The sequence below is a fragment of the Elephantulus edwardii genome, unplaced genomic scaffold (assembly GCF_000299155.1).
Source record: "Elephantulus edwardii isolate Elephantulus edwardi_28Jun2011 unplaced genomic scaffold, EleEdw1.0 scaffold00096, whole genome shotgun sequence".
Lineage (NCBI taxonomy): Eukaryota > Metazoa > Chordata > Mammalia > Macroscelidea > Macroscelididae > Elephantulus > Elephantulus edwardii.
In genome coordinates, this window is record NW_006399846.1 from 1,377,261 (window position 1) to 1,401,930 (window position 24,670).

Consider the following 24,670-nt stretch of genomic DNA (forward strand, 5'->3'; position numbering starts at 1 on the left):
TCCAAGACATATTTGTTCTTTTGGCAGTCTGTGGGATATTTGATACGCTTCTCTAATGCTACAATTGAAAGGCATCAATTATTCTTTTGTCATCTTTATTCACTTTCAGTTGCATAAGAAGTAAATGAGAAGACTACAGCTTAAATCAGGTGTACCTTAGTCTTTAAACTGACATCCTTGCTCTAAAGTACTTTGAAAAGGTCCTTGACAGCGATTTTCCCAGTGCAACACATCTTCTGATTTCTTAACGGCTAGTCCCATGGGAATACAAGGAAAATTAAATCTTTGACAACTTCAATCTTTTCTCCATCTATCATGATGTAGCCTATTACTCTAATGGTAAGGATTCTTGGTTTTGTGATGTTGAGATATAATCCACATTAATCTGTTGCACATTAATCAGGTGCAGTTGAGTGGACTACAACCTTGGGAACTACCAATCAGAACTGTCCTATCCTGCACCATCCTCACCATCGCTGATATTCCTGATATTCTCAAGCCCATCGTTAGTCACTGAAGGCTCTTGTCTTTGATCTTCTGCAGCAAATGTTTCAAGTCCTCTTCACTTTCAGCAAGCAAGGTTGTCACCAGCAGCCTAAGGAAGACTGTTGATGAATCTTCCTTCAATCCTGATGCCACATGCTTCTTCATTTAGTCCAACTTCTCAAAATTATTTGCTCAGCATACTGAATGAATAGGTAAGAAGAGACAACTCCGATGCACTCTTTCCTGATTTCTAAATCATGCAGTATTGTCTTGTGTTCTAATAAGTGCTTCTTATTCTACGTTCAGTGCTGAGTTATTGTTATATGTGGTTAAGCCAACTATGTATGACTCATAACAACTCTATGAACAACGGCTCTCAACCTTGCCCTAGTCTGAGCCAACCTCACCATATCTGACACACTTAATCCCACTGCCACAGTCACTGTGTCAATCCATCTCATCCAGGGTCATCTTCTGCTGTGTTGAACCACCAGTCTTCCAAGCATTATGTCCATCTTCAAAGATTGGCCCCTCCTGACAATATGCTCAAACAATGTGAGACAGAGCTTCAAAATCCTTGCTTCCAACAAGCAGCGTGGTTTCATCCTTTCTAGAATAGACTTGTTTGTTCTCTTGGTAGTCCACAGTATGTTCAGTATGCTTCTCCAGCACCATAACTCAATGGCATCAATTGTTCTTCTGTAATCCTTATTCACTTGTCCAGCTCTCAGATGCTTGGCAAACAATACAGAAGAACGTAGCCTGGATCTGGTACACTTTAGTCTATATTGACTGACATCGTTGCTCTTTAGCACTCTGGAGAGATTCTTCATAGATTTGTAGTTAATTATGATGGCAAATATACGTAAAACATTGTGTGGGGAATAAAATTTAAAAAAAACCCCAATAAACAACCCATAACATTGTAAGGGGACAGAGAGCAAGAGAAACATAAACATCAGAACAGACAGACGTAAACGCCTGTGATGAAGGGTAGGTGCGTGGGAAAAGTTCTTAATTTCCAGGTCTAAGTAGGGACTGAAGAAAACTACACATCCCTATCCTTTAGTGCATATACAAAGAGCAGAGGCTCAAGTCTAAGAATAAGAAAAAAATAATAGTAACTTCCTACATTAGACTACTCAACTCTTCGGGTTGAGTGGGGGAATGGAAGCTTTTTAAAAATTCATACCTTCCCTCGAATCTTAACGCATAGTTTACAAAAGTGTTGCATTTCCACTCTCCCACTTCCCCAGAAGTACCTTCCAGACGCCCAAGACTACGCTCTCACAGACCAACTCGTGCCTTAGCGGAACCCGCTTTTACTTCCGTGGAGGCGTCAAGTCCGCAGAGGGATCTACCGCGTTGCTGAGCAGAATCCACTTCCGCCCCTACCTGTCGTAACTTCTGCCCGGAGTACCCTGGAACCCTAGCAGCGCCGGATATGCTCTGGCCACTCCCGGAAATGACTCGGCCTGTACACCCCTCCCACTTTCTGCCACTACTGGCCCCCCCATTGCTATTTCCCTCCCTCCCCCCTGTCGTTTCCGGCTCCCGCCTTCTCTCCGCCGCGATTCCTCTCTAAGCCTTTTGGGGGGGAGGGAGGGAGGGGAGGGGAGGGGGGCGTGGAGGATCTGGGGTTCTCGGGAGCACGAGCCGCAGCACCACTTCCGGGTGAGTGAACAGGGAGGGAGGGGGGCCTCCCACTGCCTCGCGCCCCCGCCCTGCGGGTGTCTCGCGCGCATTCCGTGTGTGTGAGTGTGTGTGTCTGTCTGGCGCCTAAAGTGCGTGCCCGCGCTTTGCCTTGAGCTCCCCCCCTCCTCTGGTCCTCCCACTCTACTTGGCTCCCTCCTTTCCTAGCAAACGCCGCCCATCCCTCGCTCTGGCTCCGGCGCCGCAGCAGCCGTCGCCGCAGGGTGAGTCTTGCGCCGCTACAGTAGGCGCGTGTCTACCTCCCTGCTCCTCCCCCTCCCATTTTCCTTGGGGGGGCGAAGAAGGGGGGGTCCACGATGTGACTGTATGTGTGTCCGTCCCGGAACCGGAAGTGGTTGTGCAGGAGCGGGCGATGGGGAGGAATGGGGGGGCATAGGGGGCGGGTGTCTGTCTGGTGGGTAGCAGAGTTCAGCTCCCTAGAGGGAAAGGAGGGGCGTCCCAAGGAAGGGTCTTTGAGGAAGGGGTGTGGGGCGACATCAGGAGAAGGTTCCCGGGGACTGTCTCAGGAGAGTGAAGGTTTTAGGGGGACAGCTGGAGTCCCCAAGGTAGAGCACTGTGCAGGCTGAGGGAGCTACTTCTTGGCGCAAGGCCTTGGGTAGGCAGGGGGCGAAGTCCTCGCAGAAGTAGGGGGAGGCCAGAGGAAGTGACTGGGCCTGGACTGGCACTCTGCCTGACACAAGTGTTGTTGCATCCCCCCAAGCCTTCAGCTTTGCTTTCTGAGCCACCCCTCTGGGCCTGGGACCTTCCTTCTATTTCAACTCTTCTCTGACCTCTGATTATCTGTGGCCCCTGCTGAAGACAAACCAGTGTCTGAATCCAAGACTGAATTCTATATACTGGTGATGATAGAATTCATTTTAGTTTCTGGGAATTGATTCAATTCCCTTGTATCCATACAGGGAGTTGCACCACTCTCCTGTTGTTATATCCGTTCATCTTTGGATTGTTGCTTGGCGCTCTACCCACCTTCCAACCTGACAGCTGACAGTCAAAGAATTCCTGAGGTTCTCCACAACTCTCTCCTGGTTGCCACCTTAGTGGCCCATATAACACAGACAATTTGTTCACAGAAAGTTCTGGAGCCCTGGAAAGGAGAAGGCAAAAGACGGCAGGAGGAAGAGAGAGAGAGGGTAAGAAATTTTGAGTTAATGATTTTTCTTTGTTGGGAGAAGGGATATTGTCAGATGGGCTTTTTCTTTTTCTTTTTTTTCGAATTCTTCAAGTAATAGAACTTAGAAAGTGGTGTTTGCATTCTTACCACATAGCATCTCTTTAGGATACCAGGAAGTTTTGTGTAAAAGATTGGTGCTGTACTTCTGTCATCCTTTATTCCTATTAGAAATCATCACAAATGAACTGTGAAATGCTCAAGTGAAGCCAGTAGATAGTGTTATATTGTGTCCAAAAGAAACAAGCTGCCTTGGGGAATCCATGGACCCTGATTGTACCAAAGTTTATGGAATTGTGTTTGGAATAAGGAGTTAAGATTTTAGTTTCTGCCTAGTATTCCATTGGAGAGTTTGAAGTTGATCTGATGAACGTTGAGAATCTGACACAGGGTTATTTGAATTTTCTGTAGCAGGATAAATGTGTCAGGAATTAAACCAAGTTTGTGCATGGCTTGGAGTTAGCTGGATAAAACTGTATGTACTGGACTCCAGGAGGAGAGCTGGAAAAATTCAGGGTAGAGGCTTGATGGAGATGATGACAATTTTTGATAGCCTGAAAATGACATTATGTGGGATCAATAAGAATTTTAATTCAGAACTGCCATTGCTAGGAGTATCTTTAAAGAACTAATTCTTGACTAGGTTATTAAATTTATTTCCCATAGCTTTATGAGCCCATCTTAATGAATAAATACCCAGATCCCTTATCCTCCTGCCTAACCCCATCCTTTTTTTTTTTTCTTCACATTTCCCAAATCCATCCTTTTTAGGGACATTGGCAGGGGAAGGAGGAATTCCTCCACTATACTGTTTTTCCCATGAGGTGCAACAACAGCCCACTGATAACCCAGGGTAGATAGAAGCTGCTGGCCGAGATTGTCAGCTGCGTGATGACGTGGTCTGATGGTACTTCCCACTAGAATTGAGATACAGCTATTCTAAGTTAGTTTGTATTTGGAAAAGTTCACAGATAGTAGGAAGGTCCTATATCCTATTGAGTTGCTTTTTTTGATAGATACTCTCAGAATCTGAAGAAATAGACTTTCTTTGCTTATTGAGAAAAAATTCTTTTCTTTGTTTTTCCATTTCAAGCCCTGAGCTAAAGCAGCATTTCTACAGTTAGCTTTTGGAATGCATTTTCCCTGGGGACCATAAATATTTATGCCTAGTTAAAAGTTGGAAATTTGAATCCACCTAGTGGTACTGAAGAAGACAGGCCTGCCTTCAGTCTGCTTCTGTAAATATTACAGCCAAGAAAACTCCAGAGTAGTACATGGAAATGTTGAGAGCTGGAACTTGATAGATGGCTTAATTTTTTTAGGTCTCCAAGTTTTCTACCTATAACAGTATGCAATTCTATTGTTTTTTCTATTGCTGGTTTTACTGAAAAACATTTGCCTTTTCCTCTTCTTCATATGTTTCTGTCTTACACCTGCTCCAGTTTCATAGATTTACAGTACTGCTTAAACAGTGTCTGTGCGTTGGAATTGACTCAGCAGCACTGGATTTGTTTTTGGTTTCTTGAGTAGAATATTCTTTGTATCTTTTTTTCTTAATGCTTCTTCATGTTCATGATTATTAAGCTGGAGGCTATAGATCTGTTAATTTGGGGCATTTCTCTTCGTAATTATGTGGTCTTTATGTAATTTGCACTAATTATCACTAATGGTTCTCATCACAGTGAGAGTAGCTCTCTAATTCTTTTCTTTTCAGAAACATTTTGAGAATTTTTAATTTTTGTGCTACTTCCTTCAAATTACCATATATCTTGTGAACTTGGGTAAAGGGTGCATTCCCTTCCATCATCTGCCCAAATAGACACTTAATAAAGTAGTAAACTATTTAGTGTCATTCACTAATGTACAATGTAGAATTACAATCTGACAGTCTTGGGTCCCACATCTATTCTCTAATTACTCAATTTGGTTAGTACTAGTATTTGGTGTTTTTCTAGTAGTTGACTGTATTAAGGGAATGTTATAGTCTTGAGAAAAGAAAATCATGCTGCATTTTAAAAACAATAAAAAGAATGCTGCACTGGGAAAGTCTGCAGTTAGTGAATTCTCCGATTATTGAAGAGTAATGATGTCCATTTGAGGGCTAAGATGCATCTGATTCAGGCTATGGTTTTTCCAGTCACTTGCTATGAATATAAGAAAATGAATAAAGATTACAGAAGAATTGATGCTTTTGAGCTATGGTGTTGGAGAAGAGTGCAGTATATCCCATGGACAGCCAATAGAACAAACAAATATGTCTTGGAGAGGGTGCAGCTGGAGAGCTATTTGGGAGCAAGAATGATGAGGCTTTACCTCACATACTTTGGGCATTTTGCTAAGAGGGACAATTCCTTGGAGAGGGACATGATGCCAGGAAGGGTGGAGAGTCAGCAAAGGAGAGGAAGACCCTCGACCACGTGGATTGACACAGGGACTGCGACAGTGAGCTCTAGTGTGTCAGAAAGTGTGAGGATGGCATAGGATAGGACAAGGTTCAGATCTGTTCATAGGGTTGCTATGGGTTATACTCACCTCAACAGCACCTAACAACCACCACCACCACAAGAAAAGTGATAGTCTTCATCAGGTAATGACATCCTTATCCTATGATGGTTGATGGCATTGTGGAAGAATGTAGTCAGATGAACAAAGTGTGGGTGCAAGAGCCATGTCCCCTTTTTGAGGTGACATTTATCAGAAGTGCATAAGGCATGTCTGTTAATCTTGTGCCAGGACCCACTGTAGCTCAGATCTTCAGCTTTTTTCTCTTCAGAAATAAACATCACATGTGGAAACTTGAATTGATGTATGTTTTGTTTTCAGCAACCACCAAGAATCAAATCAGAGCCATGGACTACTGTCCTAGTAAGTGGTGGTTCTTGTTATGTACCCTTAAGTCAGAACTATCTTATAACCGATCCTCCAGTGGGTTTTCAGAGGCAGTAACTCACAGGGGAGATTGACCATCTTTTCTCCCGCAGACCAACTGGTGTACTCCGACCATGTGCCTTTGTGTTAGCAGTGCAGCTTCTAAGTCACCAGAGCTCTGTCAAGAAAGTGGGCGACCTTTTATTTCACCTCTGTAGGGTGGCTTTTTTAATACAGGTATTGTTCTAAAACTAATTCTTTTGGTGACCAAATTGGATTTGATAGGATGTGAACAGAGAATATGATGGAAGTCTGTGTTTCATTATTAGGAAAATCTTTAGAAACCATTTATTGGCAGCTTCTTGGAATGTATGTAGTCCTATCCTGGAAATATTCTCAATTTAATTCCTGGATCATGCCACCACTTCAAGGGTGTGTCGTTGAGTTGTGTGGTGTTAGTTACTTGTTGAACCCCTTACCCTGATTTGTTTGGTACCTGCATTTAGAGCCCTCAGATTTGTTCCACAGGTTTGATGAATTGGAAAAAATGGAGATTACAGTACTTACCTCGGAATTGTGGAGATTAAGTGATGTATTGGCAGCATCATGATAGATGGTGAAGAGATTGAGATTGTTAACAGTTTTAGTTTGCTTGACTCCACAATCAACACTCTTGGGACCAGCAAGGTAGAAAATTAAAGACGAATTGCATTAGGAAAGTCTGTTGTCGGGGACCTCTCCAGAATATCGAAGAACAACATTGTCATTCTGGAGACTAAGGTGTGCCTGATCCAGGCCATGGTCTTTGCAGTTACTTGATATGCAGTGACTAAGAATGATAGAAGGAAAATTGATGCGTTTGAACTGTGATGTTGGAGATGAGTATTGAGTATACCATAGACTGCTAGGAGAACAAACAGGTTTTTCCTGGAGAGGGTGAAACCAAGCTGCTCCAGGAGTCAAGGATTCTGAAGCTTCATCGGACATACTTTGGGCATGTTGCAAGGAGGGACCAGTTCTTATAGAGGGACATCATGCTTAAGAGGGTGGAGGGACAGCACAATAGAGGAAGACTCTGGATGAGATGGATTGATTCAGTGGCTAGGGTAATAGGGTTACGTGTGCCAGAGACAATAAGGCTGGCAGAAGATAGAGCAGGGTTCAGAGTCATTGCACATAGGGAGGAGTTGCTGTGAGTCACAAGTGACTTGATAACACTTAACAACAACAACAATTGCTGTAAGGTGCTTAGAACAGTATCTTACATGGAATAAACTTAGTGCAGCCAAGCCAGTTCCAACTCATAGCAATCTTCCATCAGGTTTCCAAGGCTGTAAATTGCATTGGGAGGAGACAGTCCACCTTTCTTCTGAGGAACCATTGGTGGATCCGAATGTACAGGATAAAACTTTAATAAATGTTTGGGGAGCTCTGGTGGCAAGGAGCTGCAACTGCAATCCCAGAGGCTCACGGTTCGAATCCACCAGATGCTCTGCTGGGAAAGGAGGGACAATCTTCTGTACCAGTCAGATCTGATTTGATGGTACACTCACACAAAAATAATAAAATAATAAAAAAAAACTTTAATAAATGTTAGTGACAATATTGATTATATAGATCTACTTCATCACTATTTATGCACTTTTTATAAGAACCTACAGGGATATTTCCCTCCAGAACTGTCACCAATATGACAGTGTGTTTAGATGGGATTTTTTTAACTTCTGGTTTTGCAGGAGGTAGTGGTGGTGGAGAGGGTCTTGTTCACAGGAATCTTATCTGGGGAAATTCTTATTTTCAGATTCTTAGTTCCTACTTCTAAGATTTTTTTGTTCATAATACAGTTATTTTCTTCACTCAGTTGGAGGTGGGATGGGTAGGATTATATGTTAAGCATGCCTTTTTCTTTTCGTTTCCAGCCTTGGGAGCACCTTAGTGCCCTTTATAAAGCCAGTGCAGGAAAGGACAAGGTTAACAGTTGTGTCAGATTGTCTGGTTTTACTTTATTGTTAATAGCTTCAGTTTGCTTGGTTCCACAATCAACACTTCTAGTACTAGCAGCCAGGAAGTTAAAGGACAAGTTGGATTGGGAAAGTCCGCTGTCAGGGACCTCTCCAAAGTACTGAAGAGTTATGATCTCAGTCTGGAGATTAAGGTGTGCCTCGCCCAGGCCATGGTTTTTGCTACTTGCTAAACAATGACTAGGGATGATATAAGGAAAACTGATGTCTTTGAGCGGTGGTGCTGGAGAAGAGTAATGAATTTACCATAAACTGCTAGAAGAACAAACAGGTTCATTCTGGAGAGGGTGAAACTAGCCTGCTTCTTGGAGGGCAATGATTCTGAAGCTTCATCGGACATATTTTGGGCATGTTGCAAGGAGGGACCAGTCCTTGTAGAGGAACATCATGCTTAGAAGGGTGAAGGGATAGTGCAAGAGAAGACCCTGGATGAGATGGATTGATTTAATGACTAGGGTAATGGGGGTGGGTGTGTTAGACAGTAAGGTTGGCCCAGGATAGAGCAGGGTTAGGAGTTCTTGTGCATAGGGTTGCTGACTCACAAGTGATTCAATTGCACATAACAACAACATGAATTTTATAACTGAAGAAACAGGATTTGCTTGTGGTTGATCCTCGGTCATTTAATATTGAAATTTGTGAAGTTGTTCTAATCACACGCTTGGCATCTTTTCCCCCTCTACTTTATTACTCCCCCCCCTTTTTCCTTGCATACTGTCAAATCGGATCCGACTGGCACAGAAAATAGGCTGAGATTCAGTTCTGCTTCCCTCTGTAGGACTTATGAGAAGTAAAGGTAAATGTGATGAGATTCCTGGAGAGTATTAGAACCAGATTACATTTAGTGATATTTTTTCTGCCACTACTCCTTTGGTAAAAGTCTTTCCCAATTTTTTTAATTATTATTTGAAATCCAGTTTATATGTCCAGTCTGTCTACCATCCTGTCCCTTCATGTTTCTGCTGCTGTTCCCAGTTACCTAATGTGGCTGTAAGTCACCTGTTGCTCTTGGCTCAGATTAGCAGCATGGTAATAATATTTATTTCCTGCTTATCCTCCTTTCCATTCCTCTGGTATCTTACTAGTCATTCATCTGCTTTCTGCTAAGCAGTATCTTTCTTGGTCCAGGATTTTGGAAAGTTACTCTTGACCAGCCTGCTACCAATTAAAACTTGCTGGGTAAGGAGTGAGAGTGTGAAAATTGGGTAGTAGGATACCTTTATTCTTTACTCACCTGTGACTTGCAGTGTGATCCCCAGAGTTTTCTTTTCTCTTTTCCCGCACTTCCAAGTTTTAAGCTTAATTATCATCTACTCACAGAAAAGAATTTGAACACTTAAAAACATAGTATCTAAGAATATACTACTGTCCCTGTTCTGAGTCCCTTTAGGTGGCTATCGGGGATGCTGCTGCTGCAACTGCTGGTGCCAGAACCCTTTTCTAAATTGGTAACTCCTAGGTTTTCACTGCTTGCCCTTCTTGTGCGGGAGCCGACAGAGCACCATGGATGTTCTTACACCTTGGTAGGATTGTTGTTGTTCTTTGCCTTCAAGTCAGGCATAACTTATAGGGCCTGAAGCCTTTCTATTAACTATCGGCATTTACCAAAGTTCATAGAGTTTCTGGAGGCATGTTATTTAGGAAGTGGATGCCACTCCTGCCTAGTGGGCTACAATACTGAGAACCAGTAGCATATGTACCAGTATCATCAAAATAAGTATGTTGATTCTGATTCCTGCCAACTTTATAGTTTTCTTAAGGCTTTTGTACTGTGTGGCCTGTGACTTTTTCTAGTATGTAGAATAGACTTGTTTGTTGGAACACTTGTCACTTTTATTTTAAGGAAGGTGGATTTGAAGAGTTAAGAGAAAAATAGTGTTAAGTACCAGTGATTTGCTCTGTGTGTCAATGAGCATGTCCTGTCCTTCCTTAAGGGCTCATTTTCTCTTTTTGTCTGCTAAGGAAGGTAATACTGATTCTATTTCATTTATTTGGGGTATGGGAAACTTTCGTTGGATATGTGAGATTTGTATAAGTTATTTGACAAACATAAGCTGGGATAGCATCTGTTAGATAGAGGTATAGTGTTGGGTAGCTTTGATCAAGGTTTACTGTTTCTAAAGTCTCAATTGTTAATTCCATCCTTATGACCAGTAAGAAAAGACTAAGAACTTCTTACCTGTATTTTTTCTACAGCTAAACTCCTTTAGATTTGTTTCTAAAGAGCAATGTGGTTTTTGTTTCTTCCTTCAGGTAGAATGGAAGAATCTCACTTCAATTCTAACCCGTACTTCTGGCCTTCTATCCCCACAGTCTCCGGACAGGTAGGTGGTGTTTGCCAACTTTGTTACTTCTCCTCCACTGTATACTTTTTAAACTCTGAATGTTGTTATATACTTTTGAGTCAGAACCAAAACTGACCCTCTAACGGATTTTCAGAGGCAGTAAATCACACAGGAAGAGATTGCCCATCTTTCTCCTGTGGAGCACCTGGTGGATTCGAACTGTGTGCCTTCAGGTTGGCAGCACAGCTCCTTAGCACTAGGCCACCAGAGCTCCCCTAATCTCTGAGTAGTAGGTTCTATTACTATGAAGACTAAAGTAAACCACAGGCTACTTCACTGAGTCCTACATTAATGAAAACTTAGTTTTTGCCTCAGTATCTCTCTAGAAGCCAAGAGTTTAACTTCTAGTTCCTTGATTTCCAGGGAGGTGGACAAAAAGGGAGAAATGTTTAGGGACCAGATGCTCAGGTTGTCTCATTTTGAAGAGCATGCTCCCCTCTTTCTTCCTTTTCTTTCAGATCGAGAACACGATGTTCATCAATAAGATGAAAGATCAGCTGTTGCCAGAGAAGGGCTGTGGTCTGGCTCCACCTCACTACCCCACCTTGCTGACAGTGCCTGCCTCAGTGTCCCTACCCTCAGGCATCAGTATGGAAACAGAATCTAAGCCAGACCAGCTGACCCCACACAGCCAGGCGTCCGTTACCCAGAATATCACGGTGGTCCCTGTGCCGTCTACAGGACTAATGACTGCTGGTGAGCAACTCTGCTCTTCTCCAATCTGAGGTGTTGATCTTCATTGATCAGTACCCCAGGCTGGAGGGCTCCAAGAACATGGGGAGTGGGATATGTGCTTGATTACTCAATCAGATTTTTATTAAGTGCCTACTGTGTGCCTAGCAATGTGCTGGGCATTGTGGGGGATACAAAGAAGTAGAAGATGCGGTCCCTGCCTTTGAGGAGGTGACATTCTTTCCTTCTCTGAATCAAGGAGTCTCCTGTTCTCAGAGGTGGAGAAGAGAAGGGAGTCAATCAAGGGGTAAATCTCACTGTTACCAGGGGGGTTGGGGACAGGGTTTAGGAGACTATTATTTTTCTATAGGGTTTGGGGTTTCCTATATACTTTGGGGTTGGGGGTGGTGGTAAGGGATTAATTAGACAATGGTCTGGGGAAGTGAAATGAAATAAAGATCTGGATTAGGACTGGGCAACATAACACCATCTCTTTTTCTCTCTCCCAATCCTAGGTCCAGGTTTGGTAATCACGTCCCCCTCAGGCTCTCTTGTGACCACAGCCTCTTCAGCTCAGACCTTCCCTATTTCGGCTCCCATGATTGTCTCAGCTCTTCCCCCTGGCTCACAAGCCCTGCAGGTGGTCCCTGACCTCACCAAGAAGGTAGCATCAACCCTAACAGAGGAAGGAGGTGGAGGTGTTGGTGGAGGTGGCAATGTGGCACCTAAGGCCCCCCGGGGCCAGAAGAAGAAGCGGATGTTGGAATCAGGGCTTCCTGAGATGAGTGACCCTTATGTCCTCTCCCCTGAGGATGACGATGACCATCAGAAAGACAGCAAGACTTATAGGTAGGAGCCAGAGCGGGGGGCAGGAAGGGGTGAGGATCACTGCCTCAGTTTTCCTTCTCCCTTTGTATCCTGCCCAAAATTATGCTCCATGCTCTGACAGCCTTCCACCTCCGATTGACTTGCATGTCAGGTGTTCATTTGAGTGGTTGGAACGCAGAGCTTCTACACTTTCCAATGACTCTTTTCCCAGTTTTCAGACCCATTCACCCTTCCTTTTTTTTGAGATAGTCAATATTGACTTATATTTGAACAGTAGGGTATAGTTTTTTCTTGTAGAAAGGCTTGGTTTAAAGTTTGTGTCCAACTCTGTATTCCTATTTTTCTGAGAACTCTTTTCTGGTAAGCGCACCTAACCTAAAGTGTGCCGTCAACTGGTTCTTGGGCTCTTTTTAAGCACTGAACCTGCTGGACCCTGCATGATTGGGATGATGGGTGGGACTACACAAAAAGGTGAGAGGAATAGGATGCCTCTCTTCTCCTTTTTGGATACATATTGATGTAATGGCTGTTTGCTCACTTTCTAGTTTATGGAAATCATTTTGATCCTTTATTTCTTCCAAGTTGTCAATTTCCAAAGAGTATTAAGTGGCTGTTTGCATGTCATACTATACAAAAGTAATTACATAATGCACTTTGAAAGTTGAATCACCTTGAGAACTGTCAAGGGCCCTATTGGGTTTGGGGACTTTGCCCTCAGTGTACAGAGTGGGATAACCATTGTCACAGCTTTGATGCAGACAGGGGTCGATGTGCATGGCTGGGAGACTGGGTCTGTCCTTAGTGTACCGAGATGGGCAATGTTGTTCCCATTTTAGGAGCGAAGGGAACTGCGACACAGGAAATGGACAGAGCCTTGGGCTCATGGATTCAGTTCCCGGCTCCACCACGAACTTGCTGTGTGACCCTGGGCAAGTCCTTTTCCCCTCTCTGGGCCTCAGTTTCCTCATCTGCAAAATGGGGAGAATTCTGTTTATGCCTCCCATTTGTTGGGAGTATGTAACTGATAAGATTTGAAATGTTGGGAACTTCAAAAGAGACATAGGAAATAGTCATCATAAGCATTTACTTCTATCTCATTGTATAGCTTTATCATGGAGAGTAGCCATAACTGCAGACTATTTCAGTTCCCCTTTGTATGTGAAAGTGAAGGTCGTGTAAAAAGTTTTGAATACTGCAAAATTTCAGCTCATGAGTTAAAAGTGCTTTACAACTTTGTTATTGTAAGTGTACCTGTTTTATATAGGGAGCTCTGGTGGTTTAGGGGGTAAGGAATTGTGTGGTTAACCCAAAGGCACGTTGGTTCATGTCTACCAGCTGCTCCTCAGGGGCTTTCTCCACCCATGCAGTTTACAACCTGTGAAACCCTGCTGGAGGGTCTGCTTTGAGTGATTTCTGACTGATGGCACTTAACAGCAGTACCACCTATTTTACAAGCATGTACCTTAGAAAATGTTTACATTGTATCATGTTCTAAAGGTACCAAACAGATTTTATTTCTTTGACGGTATTATTATTTCACAAATGACTATTCCTTTTTTAATTATTGTGTGTAAATCTGTATTTTTGTGTATCTGCTTAAAGTGAGGTCGTAGTAGCATGGAGATTTTACCTATATAAAATTTGTAGGAGTATTGGAAGGTTCTCTACTACCCTTGTGGAACCTTTCAAATGGTTCAGGGTTCTTCTGATTTCAGTCAGGATTTTATTTTAGTCTTTTTTACTCCTGCTAAAGCTATTTCTTGACTTCCAAACTCTGTGTGTAGACAGAAGTATGAATATACAGTTGGAAAGAAGTCCTGATAGTTCTTTTGGTGTTCTAGGAAACTTTGTCAGTCCTACATCCAGGTGAACTAATGAGAACTCTGAAATTTAAGGGAACTATTATATTCTTAAGTTCTGGTGGCCTAGTGGTAAGAAGCTGCGCTGCAATACCAAAGGCATGTGGCTCCAGGCCACCAGCTCCATGGGAGAAGGATAGGCAAGCTCCTCCCATGCGATTACTGCCTCTGAAAACCCTGGAGGGTCAGCTGTTGGGTTGGTTGTGACTCTACGGTATACAACAACAGTTGTAGTCTAGGGAGCGCTAGTGGCTTAGTGATAAGAAATTGCACTGCTTCAAATGTATGAGGTTTGAATCCACCAGCTGCACTATGAGAGAAAGATGGGCACTCTTCTGATTAACTGCCTCTGAAAACCCCGTGGAGGATCAGTTATGGGGTCAGTTCTGACTGGAAGGTACATGACAAAAATTGCATTCTAGGTGAACAGATGAAACTTTGTTCAGAAATTTAGAACTTAAAAGAATCTTTTTAATCGGAAAGACCCTGTGCTTGCGTTTGTCTATGCAGTGCACACACAAATGGATGTAAAGCATATCCATTCTGGAACCAGTAGTATTTGGTGCTGGGTACTAGAGGAAATTGGATTATTTTACTCTGGGCAAGTCAGCATAATACTCACTCTTTGTTCCCATTTATGCTATGGGAAAATAAATGAGCCCTCCTATATCTTGTGGAAGTGTTTTGAAGGGAAATGAAAGTTTTTTAAATTGTCTTGAGCATCTCAGAAGAAACTAATAATTCAAAATAAATGTAGCCTTATATCACATACCTCCAAAGGCACCATTCTCATTTCGTTTATTGTGGAAAAAATGTCCTCAAATTACACACCCATGATACAGAGTGCTTACTTTTCTATCTCTTGCTGCTCCTGCCACAGTTCTACTCAGTATCATTTCTGCCTAGCCATCCAGATACCACATTAAACAAACAACCAAAAAAGTAAACCTACTGTTTCTTGGCTTGAGCCTAACTCTTAGCAATCCTATATAACAGAGTAGAACTGCCCCATGAATTCCCAAGGCTGTAAATCTTTTTGGAGACAGACTGCTACATCCTTCTCCCCCAGAGGGACTGATGAGTTTGAACTTGAGACAGCAGCTGAGCTCATTAACCACTGTGCCTTCAGGTCCCTTCAGGGTACCACGTTTGAGGACCATCTATTTGGTGTCATGGAATTTCAGAATTTGGAGCATTCTGATGGTCACCTAGTTGGTCCCTTCTCTATAGCCTTAGTCTCGGTGCACTCCTAGTAAATAATAATCCCGTTCTTGAACATCTTTGGTGCCAGAATTCTAGATTAGAACCATGCATTGTGGTGAGTAACTGTTTGCCCAGCCCACTGGTATGTCCTTAAACTTTCTTAGCCTTTCTGCAAAACAGGAACAATAGTTGCTAGGTTATTGCAAGAAACAGAAATGAAACATTTCAGGTGTCTAACAGGAGTCTAGCATGGGTGGGAGATAACTTTTTATCATTTCATTATCAGGCTGTACCTAGTATTTCTTGCTATTCCCCATTTCATAGCCTGTTCATAGTCAGTGAGTTGACATTGCCCTGTCTGTCCTTTTTTTTTTCTTTCCTTTCAAGCTATTCTTTAGTTGGAAACTTTGCACTTTAATGAATGTTTTCTACTGAAGGTTGTCTTCTACCCTTTGGAGAAATTTTAACAACCAAGTGAGATTATATTGTAGTATTACTACATTTGCCCTCCAAATGACATTGTGTCTAGTTTCTAGTGAAATTTGTAGTAGCATGAACTCGCCCGTAGCACTAATGATGCTAACATCAACTGTTAGCAACTGTTAGTAGGACAGGAGAACGCTTGACTTAGTTGACTGTCCTGAGTATTTGCTAGGTCTTTTTGGGGCAAATATTTCTCTCCATTTTATAGACCATATGAGGTCTAAATTGGTGAACATTCCTGTAACCCTGAGAATTTAGTATACTTGAAACTATACTAACTATAAACAGACTTGCCTCTGCTTCTGTATAGTGATTATGTGTCTTAGACAACAGCAGAGATTATATAATATCGGGACTATGTCCCAACTAACATTAAAACCTTTTTTCCTGAGGCCCTCAGTGTCTGGTTAGTTGTGATCTCAGTTATTCTCTAAGAATTATCCTACGATCAGGATAAAAGTAGAAATCATCACTTCATATCCTCTCAAGTCCCTCTCACAGAGATAAGTTGAGGGGATCCCCAGAAGAGGGACTTGTCCCAGTGGCCTGGCTTCTAGGCTGCTACCTTTCTACAAGCCCACACTGTACACTGGTGAGTTGTTGAGGAAAATAATGGGTTCCAGTCACAAACAGATCGCTTTTACACAATGAAGTCTGAGTTGTGTGACTTAACTTGCTCAGAGGCTTCCTTACTTGATACTGTAGCAGAGCATGAGGAAGTTTTACCAGCTTCGTTGATGAAAGTACATCCAGATATGCTTTTGGTGTTGATCCAAAGTATCGATATTGGCGCCATGTGCTAGGAAGGGAGGTTTAGGATGGAAGATAGCATTTCTTAAAAATATTTTCTCTCCTAAATAAAATACTTGAGGGAAACAACCCACTCCCTGTATGTGGCTCATTCAAGTGATTCTCACATGATTACAAAGAGCTGGGGAAGAGAAATGACAGGACAGGGCTGGTGGATATCAGATATAGAGTAGGGGCTGGACATAAGGTTTGGAAGAAGGCATTCCAAATTGTTGGGGATATCTCCCTATATCTTCCTCCACTATTGTCCCTCTAAGAATTGTTAAGAGAAGAAAAAAAATTGTTGAGAAAAAAACGAAGGAAGGAAAAAGCTGAAGGAAGAAAGTATATATGTAGAGACAGAAGAGAAATCTTTTCTGGAGAATCTCATCAGTTATTTCTCATTATTATAGAGGCCTTGAGGAATAGTTGGAGGATGTACTTCATACATGAAGAGGCAAAGAACATCTTTAAAATTCTAAAATGAAGTTATAGACAAAAGAAATCCAAATAACAAAAGTTGTCTTCTCAGCTCAGTGAAATCTATTATCAGCTCACAGCCCTTAATATATTTTCCTGTCTTACCTGGTTGTATTCTTGCTTTTTGCATACTTTTAAGTTTCAATCGTTGGCAAACATTTATTAAGTTGGTCTTTTTTTAAGTGCTGGACACCATGTTAGAAGCTTAGTCTGATAGAGTTCCTAGGCTCAAGGGTCTCACACTATAATTGGAATAGGAGCGAGATCAGATAGGCTGATTTCTTTTGTAAACGGAGGGGAGGGTTCGAAATGCCGCCTTGCTGGAAAGAGTCTAACCATATGCCCTCACTTGGCCAGGTGCCGGATGTGCTCACTGACATTCTACTCAAAGTCGGAGATGCAGATCCACTCCAAGTCACACACCGAGACCAAGCCCCACAAGTGCCCACATTGTTCCAAGACGTTCGCCAACAGCTCCTACCTGGCTCAGCACATCCGTATACACTCAGGGGCTAAGCCCTATAGTTGTAACTTCTGTGAGAAGTCCTTCCGCCAGCTCTCCCACCTTCAGCAGCACACTCGGTAAGGCTGCTGTCGGTTTGACCCTGCTGAGTGGCAGATGTGCCCTCCCTCTCCCCATGAAGACCATGTTACCTTTGTCTGTTCCTCTCTCCACAAGTCTTTTTCTCCCTCCCCCCTTTCAACTTTGCTCTGTCGGAGCTTCAATTCTTTCCCGTTAATGACTGAAAAATATACTCTTATCTTACCAGTTTGGGGGAATCTAAAAAATTCTAATCTCCAGTCCCAGAGTCTGGAACGATTGTTGTGGTTTCTCTCTGTCTGTGTTTGGAAATCTTCTGCAGAGCAGGCCCTGCTTTTACTATATGCTTCAGTTCAGAACCAAGGTGTGCATTCAACTTCAGGTCCATGGGGACCAGGCGGTATTGGTCTTTGTTCAGATTACTATTTGGAAGCAGGGTATCTGTGGTGAGTGTGTAACCTAGGGAAAAAACCAAGGGTTGACAAAATTGAATACTTTTAAGGCTACCAGGATCCACGGGTTGCAGCTATTCATCATCTCACTGCCATTTTAGCCACCGACTAAAAATCAGCAACAACCTAGATCTTGGTGTCCTCTACATGAGCCTATCCAGGCCAGAGTGTCTTTGGGAGGAGGGAGGAGGAGGGGGTGCTTCCATCCGTCAAGCAACATCATTTCACCCAGCAGAGAGCTGAGCCCATGGTGTCGAACTGCTTCCTCCTCCCCCCTTCCTTCCTCTCCTCTCCGGCAGGATCCACTCCAAGATGCACACGGAGACCATCAAGCCCCACAAGTGCCCGCACTGCTCCAAGACCTTCGCCAACACCTCCTACTTGGCCCAGCACCTCCGTATCCACTCGGGGGCTAAGCCCTACAACTGCTCCTACTGCCAGAAGGCCTTCCGCCAGCTCTCCCACCTCCAGCAGCACACACGGTAAGGGAGAGTGGCAGGCTACTGCCCCCGCCCCGCTGGCATGCCCTCCCCACCCCCGCCCTGGACATACACAACAACCCGCATGCGGGGGGCGGGGGAGAGACCTGGCTGGAGGAGAGACCTGGCTGAAGGAGAACATCACTGGCCTCTGGGAGAAAGAAGACCAAGCAACAACATCAGAGGAACAAGCGGGTGCTGTGAGAGCCTTCTGGGGCAGGAGCTTCATTGAGAAGATAAAATGACGGTGACAGTCCCCAAAACATGGGGAGCAGAGATAAACCTGGAGCTGAGACTCTTCTTTCCTTCATTTCATTCTGAAAACTCACATGTGCACATCTTGCAAGAGTTTCTCCTTGATGGCAATGCAAAGGCTTTTGATTGGAGAAGATCATACCTTCAGCCCTTTGGGAACCAACTGTGAATAGGAGATATAATCAGACATTAACTGGATACCAAGGCTGGTAAACCCACAACAACGAGCAAGCCTCCAAGGGATGCCAGGAGTAGAGGGAAAAATGTACCAGATATTCACAGAGAATGGCAAACAAAATGAAAAAGCTCCTACTTCTTCAGTGTCCACTCTTTGTCCCATAAATTTGAAGTGATTAGGAGGAAATAAACCTACCAATTAGAAAAGTGATAATCTTCAACATTACCTCAAGTTGGACCATAGGCCTTGCTCACCTGGACTTCTTGTGGATGTATGTGAGGATCCTGCTGTCATGCAGTCAAATATCTTGCTTTGAGAAGAGGAGTCAGACTTTCCTCACAAAGAGTAAACAGTCATGTTCTGCAATGTTTTCAAGACTTCATATCAGAAATTCAAAGAAGCACCTTGTCACCAGAATAGTTCTGAAATCCCTGATGAATAATAGGTGTCAGGCACACTCAAGTCCTTGGCTTATCTCAGTGAAGGGCTCAGTAATTCTGGGGCTAGAAGCTAAATTGGTTTAAACCTAGGTTTTTCTCTCTTTAATGCACTATGTATTTCCTGTCATTAGATTGGGGGAAACTTCATGGAGTTTTTATGAGTATTAATCATACTGTAACTCTGATTTTTCTTTCTCACCCAGAATGTTCTCTGGGTTATGCTTAAGGCTGAGAGGATAATTTCTGGTGATAGGATGGGAGCCAAGGAAGAAATGTTAGGTTTTTTCCTTGTTGTTTTGTTTAACTTCTATGTCTGAACATTGATGAGGGACTTGACGCGTATACCAGATTGTAGCATGCCTATCTGTTATATATTGAGCCACCAGATCTCCTGCCCACCACACCCTCCAATAGAAGGAAAACCCAGCTTGAGCTAAATGGTATAGACAGTTACCAGAAGTCAGACATTAGAGTGTGATCAGTGAGAATCTAAGGCTGGTGCATCCTGGAGACCTACATGAAGTGCTCCTTTAAGGGGGGCAGGACTGACCTTGGGAGATGCATGAAGGAGTTTATTCCTGATCATCTTGCTGACTCTTGACTTTTTATTTTTCTTATCCTGGCAGAATCCACACCGGTGATAGACCATACAAATGTGCACACCCAGGCTGTGAAAAGGCCTTTACACAGCTCTCCAATCTGCAGGTAAATGATTTGCTTTTCTCACACCAGCTTGAGTTTGAAGCTTGGGGAAATGTGTCATTTGACTAGTACGAGGTCTGGAACTTTCTTAGGACTCTTTTATTTTACACTCTAAAATGTTTGTTGTTGTGTACTGCTGAGTCAGAACCAACTCATAGCTGACCTTCCAGAAGGTTTTCAGAGGCTGTAAATCACATGGGAAGAGACTACGCATCATTCTACTGCAGAGCAACTGCTGGGTTCAAACCGTGTGCCTTAGTGTTGACAGTGCAACTTCTTACACTAGACCGCCAGAACGTCCTTCTATATTAGTCAAGTGGCCCAAAGAACTTTCTGTTCATGTAGCTATTTTTCCACATTGAAAACAAATTGAGAAGCTTGAAAAATACTTATGAATTAATTTTAAAGTAAAAATACTTATGAATTAATTTTTAATTAATTTTAAAGTAGCAATAATAAACTTACATAAGTAACATTTTTTTAAAAAATAAACATTAGTAAGAAAAATGTTGCAAGCTTTTTTTCTGTTATTCATTGTCATACATTTTCTTCCCCCAGCCTACCTCACAGTGCACCCCTTGTTCCAGATTATTGTCATACATATAATGCCTAATCATATATTCCTTTTGGACAGTTCTTCCCCTCATCTGTTCTAATACAGTGTTCGTTATCTGTCCACTCTTTTCCCATTCTCTCTCCAACCCCCTCACATGCGTCCTATTTTATAACAGCAGTGTTATACAGTATTTGTCCTTTGATGACTGAGATATTTTCACTCAACATAATGTCTTCCAGGCTACCCCATGTTGTGTACTGTTTTACAAGTTCATTGTTTTTCAGTGTTGCCTAATATTCCATTGTGTAAATGTACCATAGTAATCCATTCATTTGTTGATGGACACTTGAGTTGCTTCCATCTATTTGCTACTGTAAATAACGCAACAATAAACATGGGTGTGCATACATCTGTTTGAGTCGTGGCTATGGTTTCTTTAGGGTATATTCCCAGTAGTGAAATTGCTGGGTCAATGAGTATTTCTGTTTCCAACTTTTTGAGAAGATGCCAGACTGCCGTCCTTAATGACTATACCATTTTACATTCCCATCAGTAGTAAGTAAGAGTTCCAGTCTGTCTACAACCTTGCCAGCATTTGTTGTTTGCCGCTCTGTTGAACTTTGCTATTGTTGCTAGGGCAAATTTTTTTTAACATCTGGTTTAATCAAAGGCTGGATTTTCCTATCAGCTGTAGTCAGTCTGTTGCAATATTACATATCATGTAACCTTAGTAAAATAATGAGACATGTAAAAAGGGCAAATACTGCTTCTTTTTTTGTTTGTTTGTTTGTTTTATTATTATTTTTAAGGTAATTTTGATCCCTTTAAAATATCTTGATTTTCCAGAGATAACCATACCTCACTTAACAGAACTTTAAACAACTGAGAACAGACATAGGCCAGCGTTGTAATTTTCCGAATCCTGATATGTGCTGCATGAGTTACACGTCCTCTTTTAGCCTCTGGCTCCTGAAATTCCATTTGAAGCAGTATCTTGTGGCTTCTGATGGAAAGAGAATCTGGACGGCCTGACACTCAGCTCTGAGTTTTCCATAAAGGCTGGGAGGCTGGAAGAAAAAGTACTATAGTTCACTCACTCATGTTAGTTTCTCCCAATTTTCTCAGTCCCATAGGCGGCAGCACAACAAAGATAAACCCTTCAAGTGCCACAACTGTCATCGGGCGTACACAGATGCAGCCTCACTGGAGGTGCACCTCTCTACGCACACGGTGAAGCATGCCAAGGTGTACACCTGCACTATCTGTAGTCGGGCATATACATCGGTGAGTGCTATTTTGTCTGCAGTCCTACCTATTACACTGCACTCTACGTTCTGTATAGAGACTATATCTATTGCAGTGAGTATACTTCCTTATTCCAACCTCGCAGTGTCAGCAAAGAAAACAAATTAGGTAGACCCATACCTGAGGATGCTTGATCCCCTAAGTGCATCAGCTCAACTCATGGCCATTGGATCAAAATGGACTCAGCTGGCCCTCCATTGGGTTTTCAGAGGCTGTAAATCCATGGGAAAAGATTGCCCATCTTTATTTTACAGAGCTGGAACCACTGATTGGAATCACTAGAGAGGGGCCACCTTTGAGTTAGTAGTGCAACTCCCAGGCCTACACCACCAGGCCTCTCTTAAATTCATAGTGATTGATAAATAATGATTCTACCTTTTTAAAACCTAAAGCACCATTAGTTTTGTTGTATTTTGATCTTTTGGGAAAAGATTTCAATTACATATTTTCCACCAGAAATGGGGTTATAAAATTGCTTTATTCAGAGATATCTGGAGGAAGGTGTGGGTTGTGGGGACAGCAACCCCAAGCCTCCACTTCATTGTTTCTTGATCTCACTCCCCTATAAGACATCAGAGCATCATAAAGACATCTGCCTCACTGTTACCACCAGCACCATCCAGGTGGAGCACCTGGCCACCTCTTAGAAACCTTTGCCACCATCCACTGAAAGGAGGGGAAAGAAGTTCTGGACCCCTCTTCCTCCCACCCCTTTTGGTGGAAAAGCTCTTCTTTCTTAGCAGGCCTTGGCTTCATCTCCGTAGGCCTCAGGCATGACCTCTGTCCTGTGCCATTGAATGCCCATGGAGACGTCTAAGAGCTCTTTTCCCCATTTTACCCTCAAAGGAACGCTAACAATGATTAATTGGAAGAACTTAACGATGATTCTAGAATGTCTCTGTATAAGTAGTTCTCTGTTTAAAGCATAGTAAGAGCCCAGGATGTTAGTATAAGGAACTTACTTACTTTTATCTCATCCATGAACTAATTTTTATAATTTCTTTCAGGAAACATACCTGATGAAGCATATGCGTAAACACAACCCTCCTGATCTCCAGCAACAAGTGCAAGCAGCCGCGGCAGCAGCAGCAGTGGCCCAGGCTCAGGCTCAGGCTCAAGCTCAAGCTCAAGCTCAGGCTCAGGCTCAAGCTCAGGCTCAGGCTCAGGCCCAGGCCCAGGCCCAGGCCCAGGCCCAGGCCTCTCAGGCATCACAGCAGCAACAGCAGCAGCAGCAGCAGCAGCAGCAACCACAACAGCAGCCACCACAGCCACCACACTTCCAGTCCCCTGGGGCAGCCCCCCAAGGTGGTGGTGGTGGGGACAACAACCCCAACCCTCCACCTCAGTGTTCCTTTGACCTGACCCCCTATAAGACATCAGAGCATCATAAGGACATCTGCCTCACTGTTACCACCAGCACCATCCAGGTGGAGCACCTGGCCAGCTCTTAGAAACCTTTGCTGCCATCCACTGGAAAGAGGGGAAAGAAGTTCTGGACCCCTCTTCCTTCAACTCCTTTTGGTGGGAAAAGCTCTTCTTCCTTAACAGGCCTTGGCTCCATCTCCGTAGGCCTCAGGCACGGCCTTCTGTCACAGGATGCCATCCTTATTCCTAACTCTTCACAAGGAACATCAGCCTTCCTGATTGGCAAAGGAATACTGAGCTGGTAGTGCAATCCAGCAACCTCCCCTCCTAAGCATAGCTTTTGAAAATTGAGGGTTGGTGCTCAAGGGAGGGATTTGCTATGACCTCATAGAAACTTGTCCATTATAGACACTTACCCTCTCCTTAACCCTCCTCATTCTCAAAACATGGGCTGACAGAAGACTAGAGGCTGGCCTTCCCAGAAACCAGAGAAGGGAGCCCTAAATACAACCAGCCTGTTCTGTTCTTGCCTGCAAAAGAACAGAAGTTTGTCATATGCCCCTGTCCCCAGGAGCCATTTGTTCCCCTAAATGGTCTCATTTCACTTCCTACCTAATGCTGGAGGAAGGAGCTTTGGGTGGGGATCAGACCTCTCTATAAGAGGGCAAGGGCTGACATGTGGTCCCCAAGGGGCCAGAGATTCCCAAGGTCAAGGGTGGCTAAGAAGTATGGGTTATGGTTTTTCTTAGAGCCATTCTCCCCCTTCTCTGTCAGCCGAGGCCCTGTACCCACAGTCTCCCCATCCCAAACCTCAAGGAACTGGGGGAGGTTTGTGTTCTATGAAATCCCAAAATAAAAGGGGAGTCCTGCAGAGAAGGGAGAGTTCAGGGCAAAACACAAGGACTGGACTTAAACTCCCTAGGTGCCACGGTCAGTTGCCGGACACGGATTTATATATAAATATATATATATAAATATATATATACACCCACTCATCACAGCCATCTTTGTTGTAACCATTTCTGTGTTTATAAATGCATTATCTCTGAGAATTTTCATATTTGATGTTTATTATTTTTTGTCTTTGTTTTTCTTTTCCACTCTGTCCCTCTGGCCATAGAATTTTTATTTCCTTTTGTCTTTTTTTTTTTTTTAAATCATGGCAGATTTCAGAGAAAAGAAAAAATTCAGAAAAAATCAGGAAACCAGTTGTTATAAAGCAATTTACAAACAGAAAAAAAACCTTATGTACAAAACAAGGGGTGTTTTTAGAACATTGTATAGAAATAAATTCGTGTAAAAGGTTCAGAGGCAGTGGAGCTAATGATATGAGCATGGGGGGAAAGCTTGGAAAATGTTAAAGGAGAATACATAGGATTTCCACCAAAGTATATGGTGGTGAGAATGAATGCTTGTGTAAGGGGCCCATGTGTGTGATTTCAAAGTTATAAAGGAGTGCAGCTTTGCTATTTAGTCAAATTC

General features: G+C 43.1%; 1 protein-coding gene across 8 annotated transcripts; it reads left to right on the forward strand.

The window, feature by feature from the left end:
- The first annotated feature begins 1,941 nt into the window (after positions 1 to 1,941).
- On the forward strand, positions 1,942 to 24,492 carry ZNF384 (zinc finger protein 384). Of its 8 annotated transcripts, XM_006891269.1 has the most exons (12): positions 1,942 to 2,160; positions 3,270 to 3,329; positions 10,510 to 10,580; positions 11,060 to 11,297; positions 11,533 to 11,580; positions 11,789 to 12,122; positions 17,273 to 17,497; positions 18,208 to 18,390; positions 19,887 to 19,965; positions 21,644 to 21,802; positions 22,831 to 22,971; positions 23,002 to 24,492. In XM_006891269.1, the coding sequence occupies exons 3-12, from the start codon at positions 10,515 to 10,517 to the stop codon at positions 23,272 to 23,274; spliced, it is 1,746 nt and encodes a 581-aa protein (XP_006891331.1). In that variant the 5' UTR covers positions 1,942 to 2,160; positions 3,270 to 3,329; positions 10,510 to 10,514; the 3' UTR covers positions 23,275 to 24,492. The 8 variants fall into 8 exon arrangements, with proteins under 8 accessions (XP_006891331.1, XP_006891336.1, XP_006891334.1 ...); XM_006891272.1 differs by lacking the exon at positions 18,208 to 18,390 and having other exon boundaries at positions 2,153 to 2,402; XM_006891274.1 differs by lacking the exons at positions 11,533 to 11,580; positions 18,208 to 18,390 and having other exon boundaries at positions 11,906 to 12,122.
- The last annotated feature ends 178 nt before the right edge of the window (positions 24,493 to 24,670 follow it).

Bases quoted from the DNA above. Each gene is read 5' to 3' on its own strand.
- ZNF384 (XM_006891268.1), top strand. From the start codon at position 10,515: ATGGAAGAATCTCACTTCAATTCTAACCCGTACTTCTGGCCTTCTATC. The intron at 10,581-11,059 runs GTAGGTGGTGTT...CTTTTCTTTCAG, and splicing joins TCCCCACAGTCTCCGGACAG to ATCGAGAACACGATGTTCAT. The intron at 12,123-17,272 runs GTAGGAGCCAGA...TCACTTGGCCAG, and splicing joins AAAGACAGCAAGACTTATAG to GTGCCGGATGTGCTCACTGA.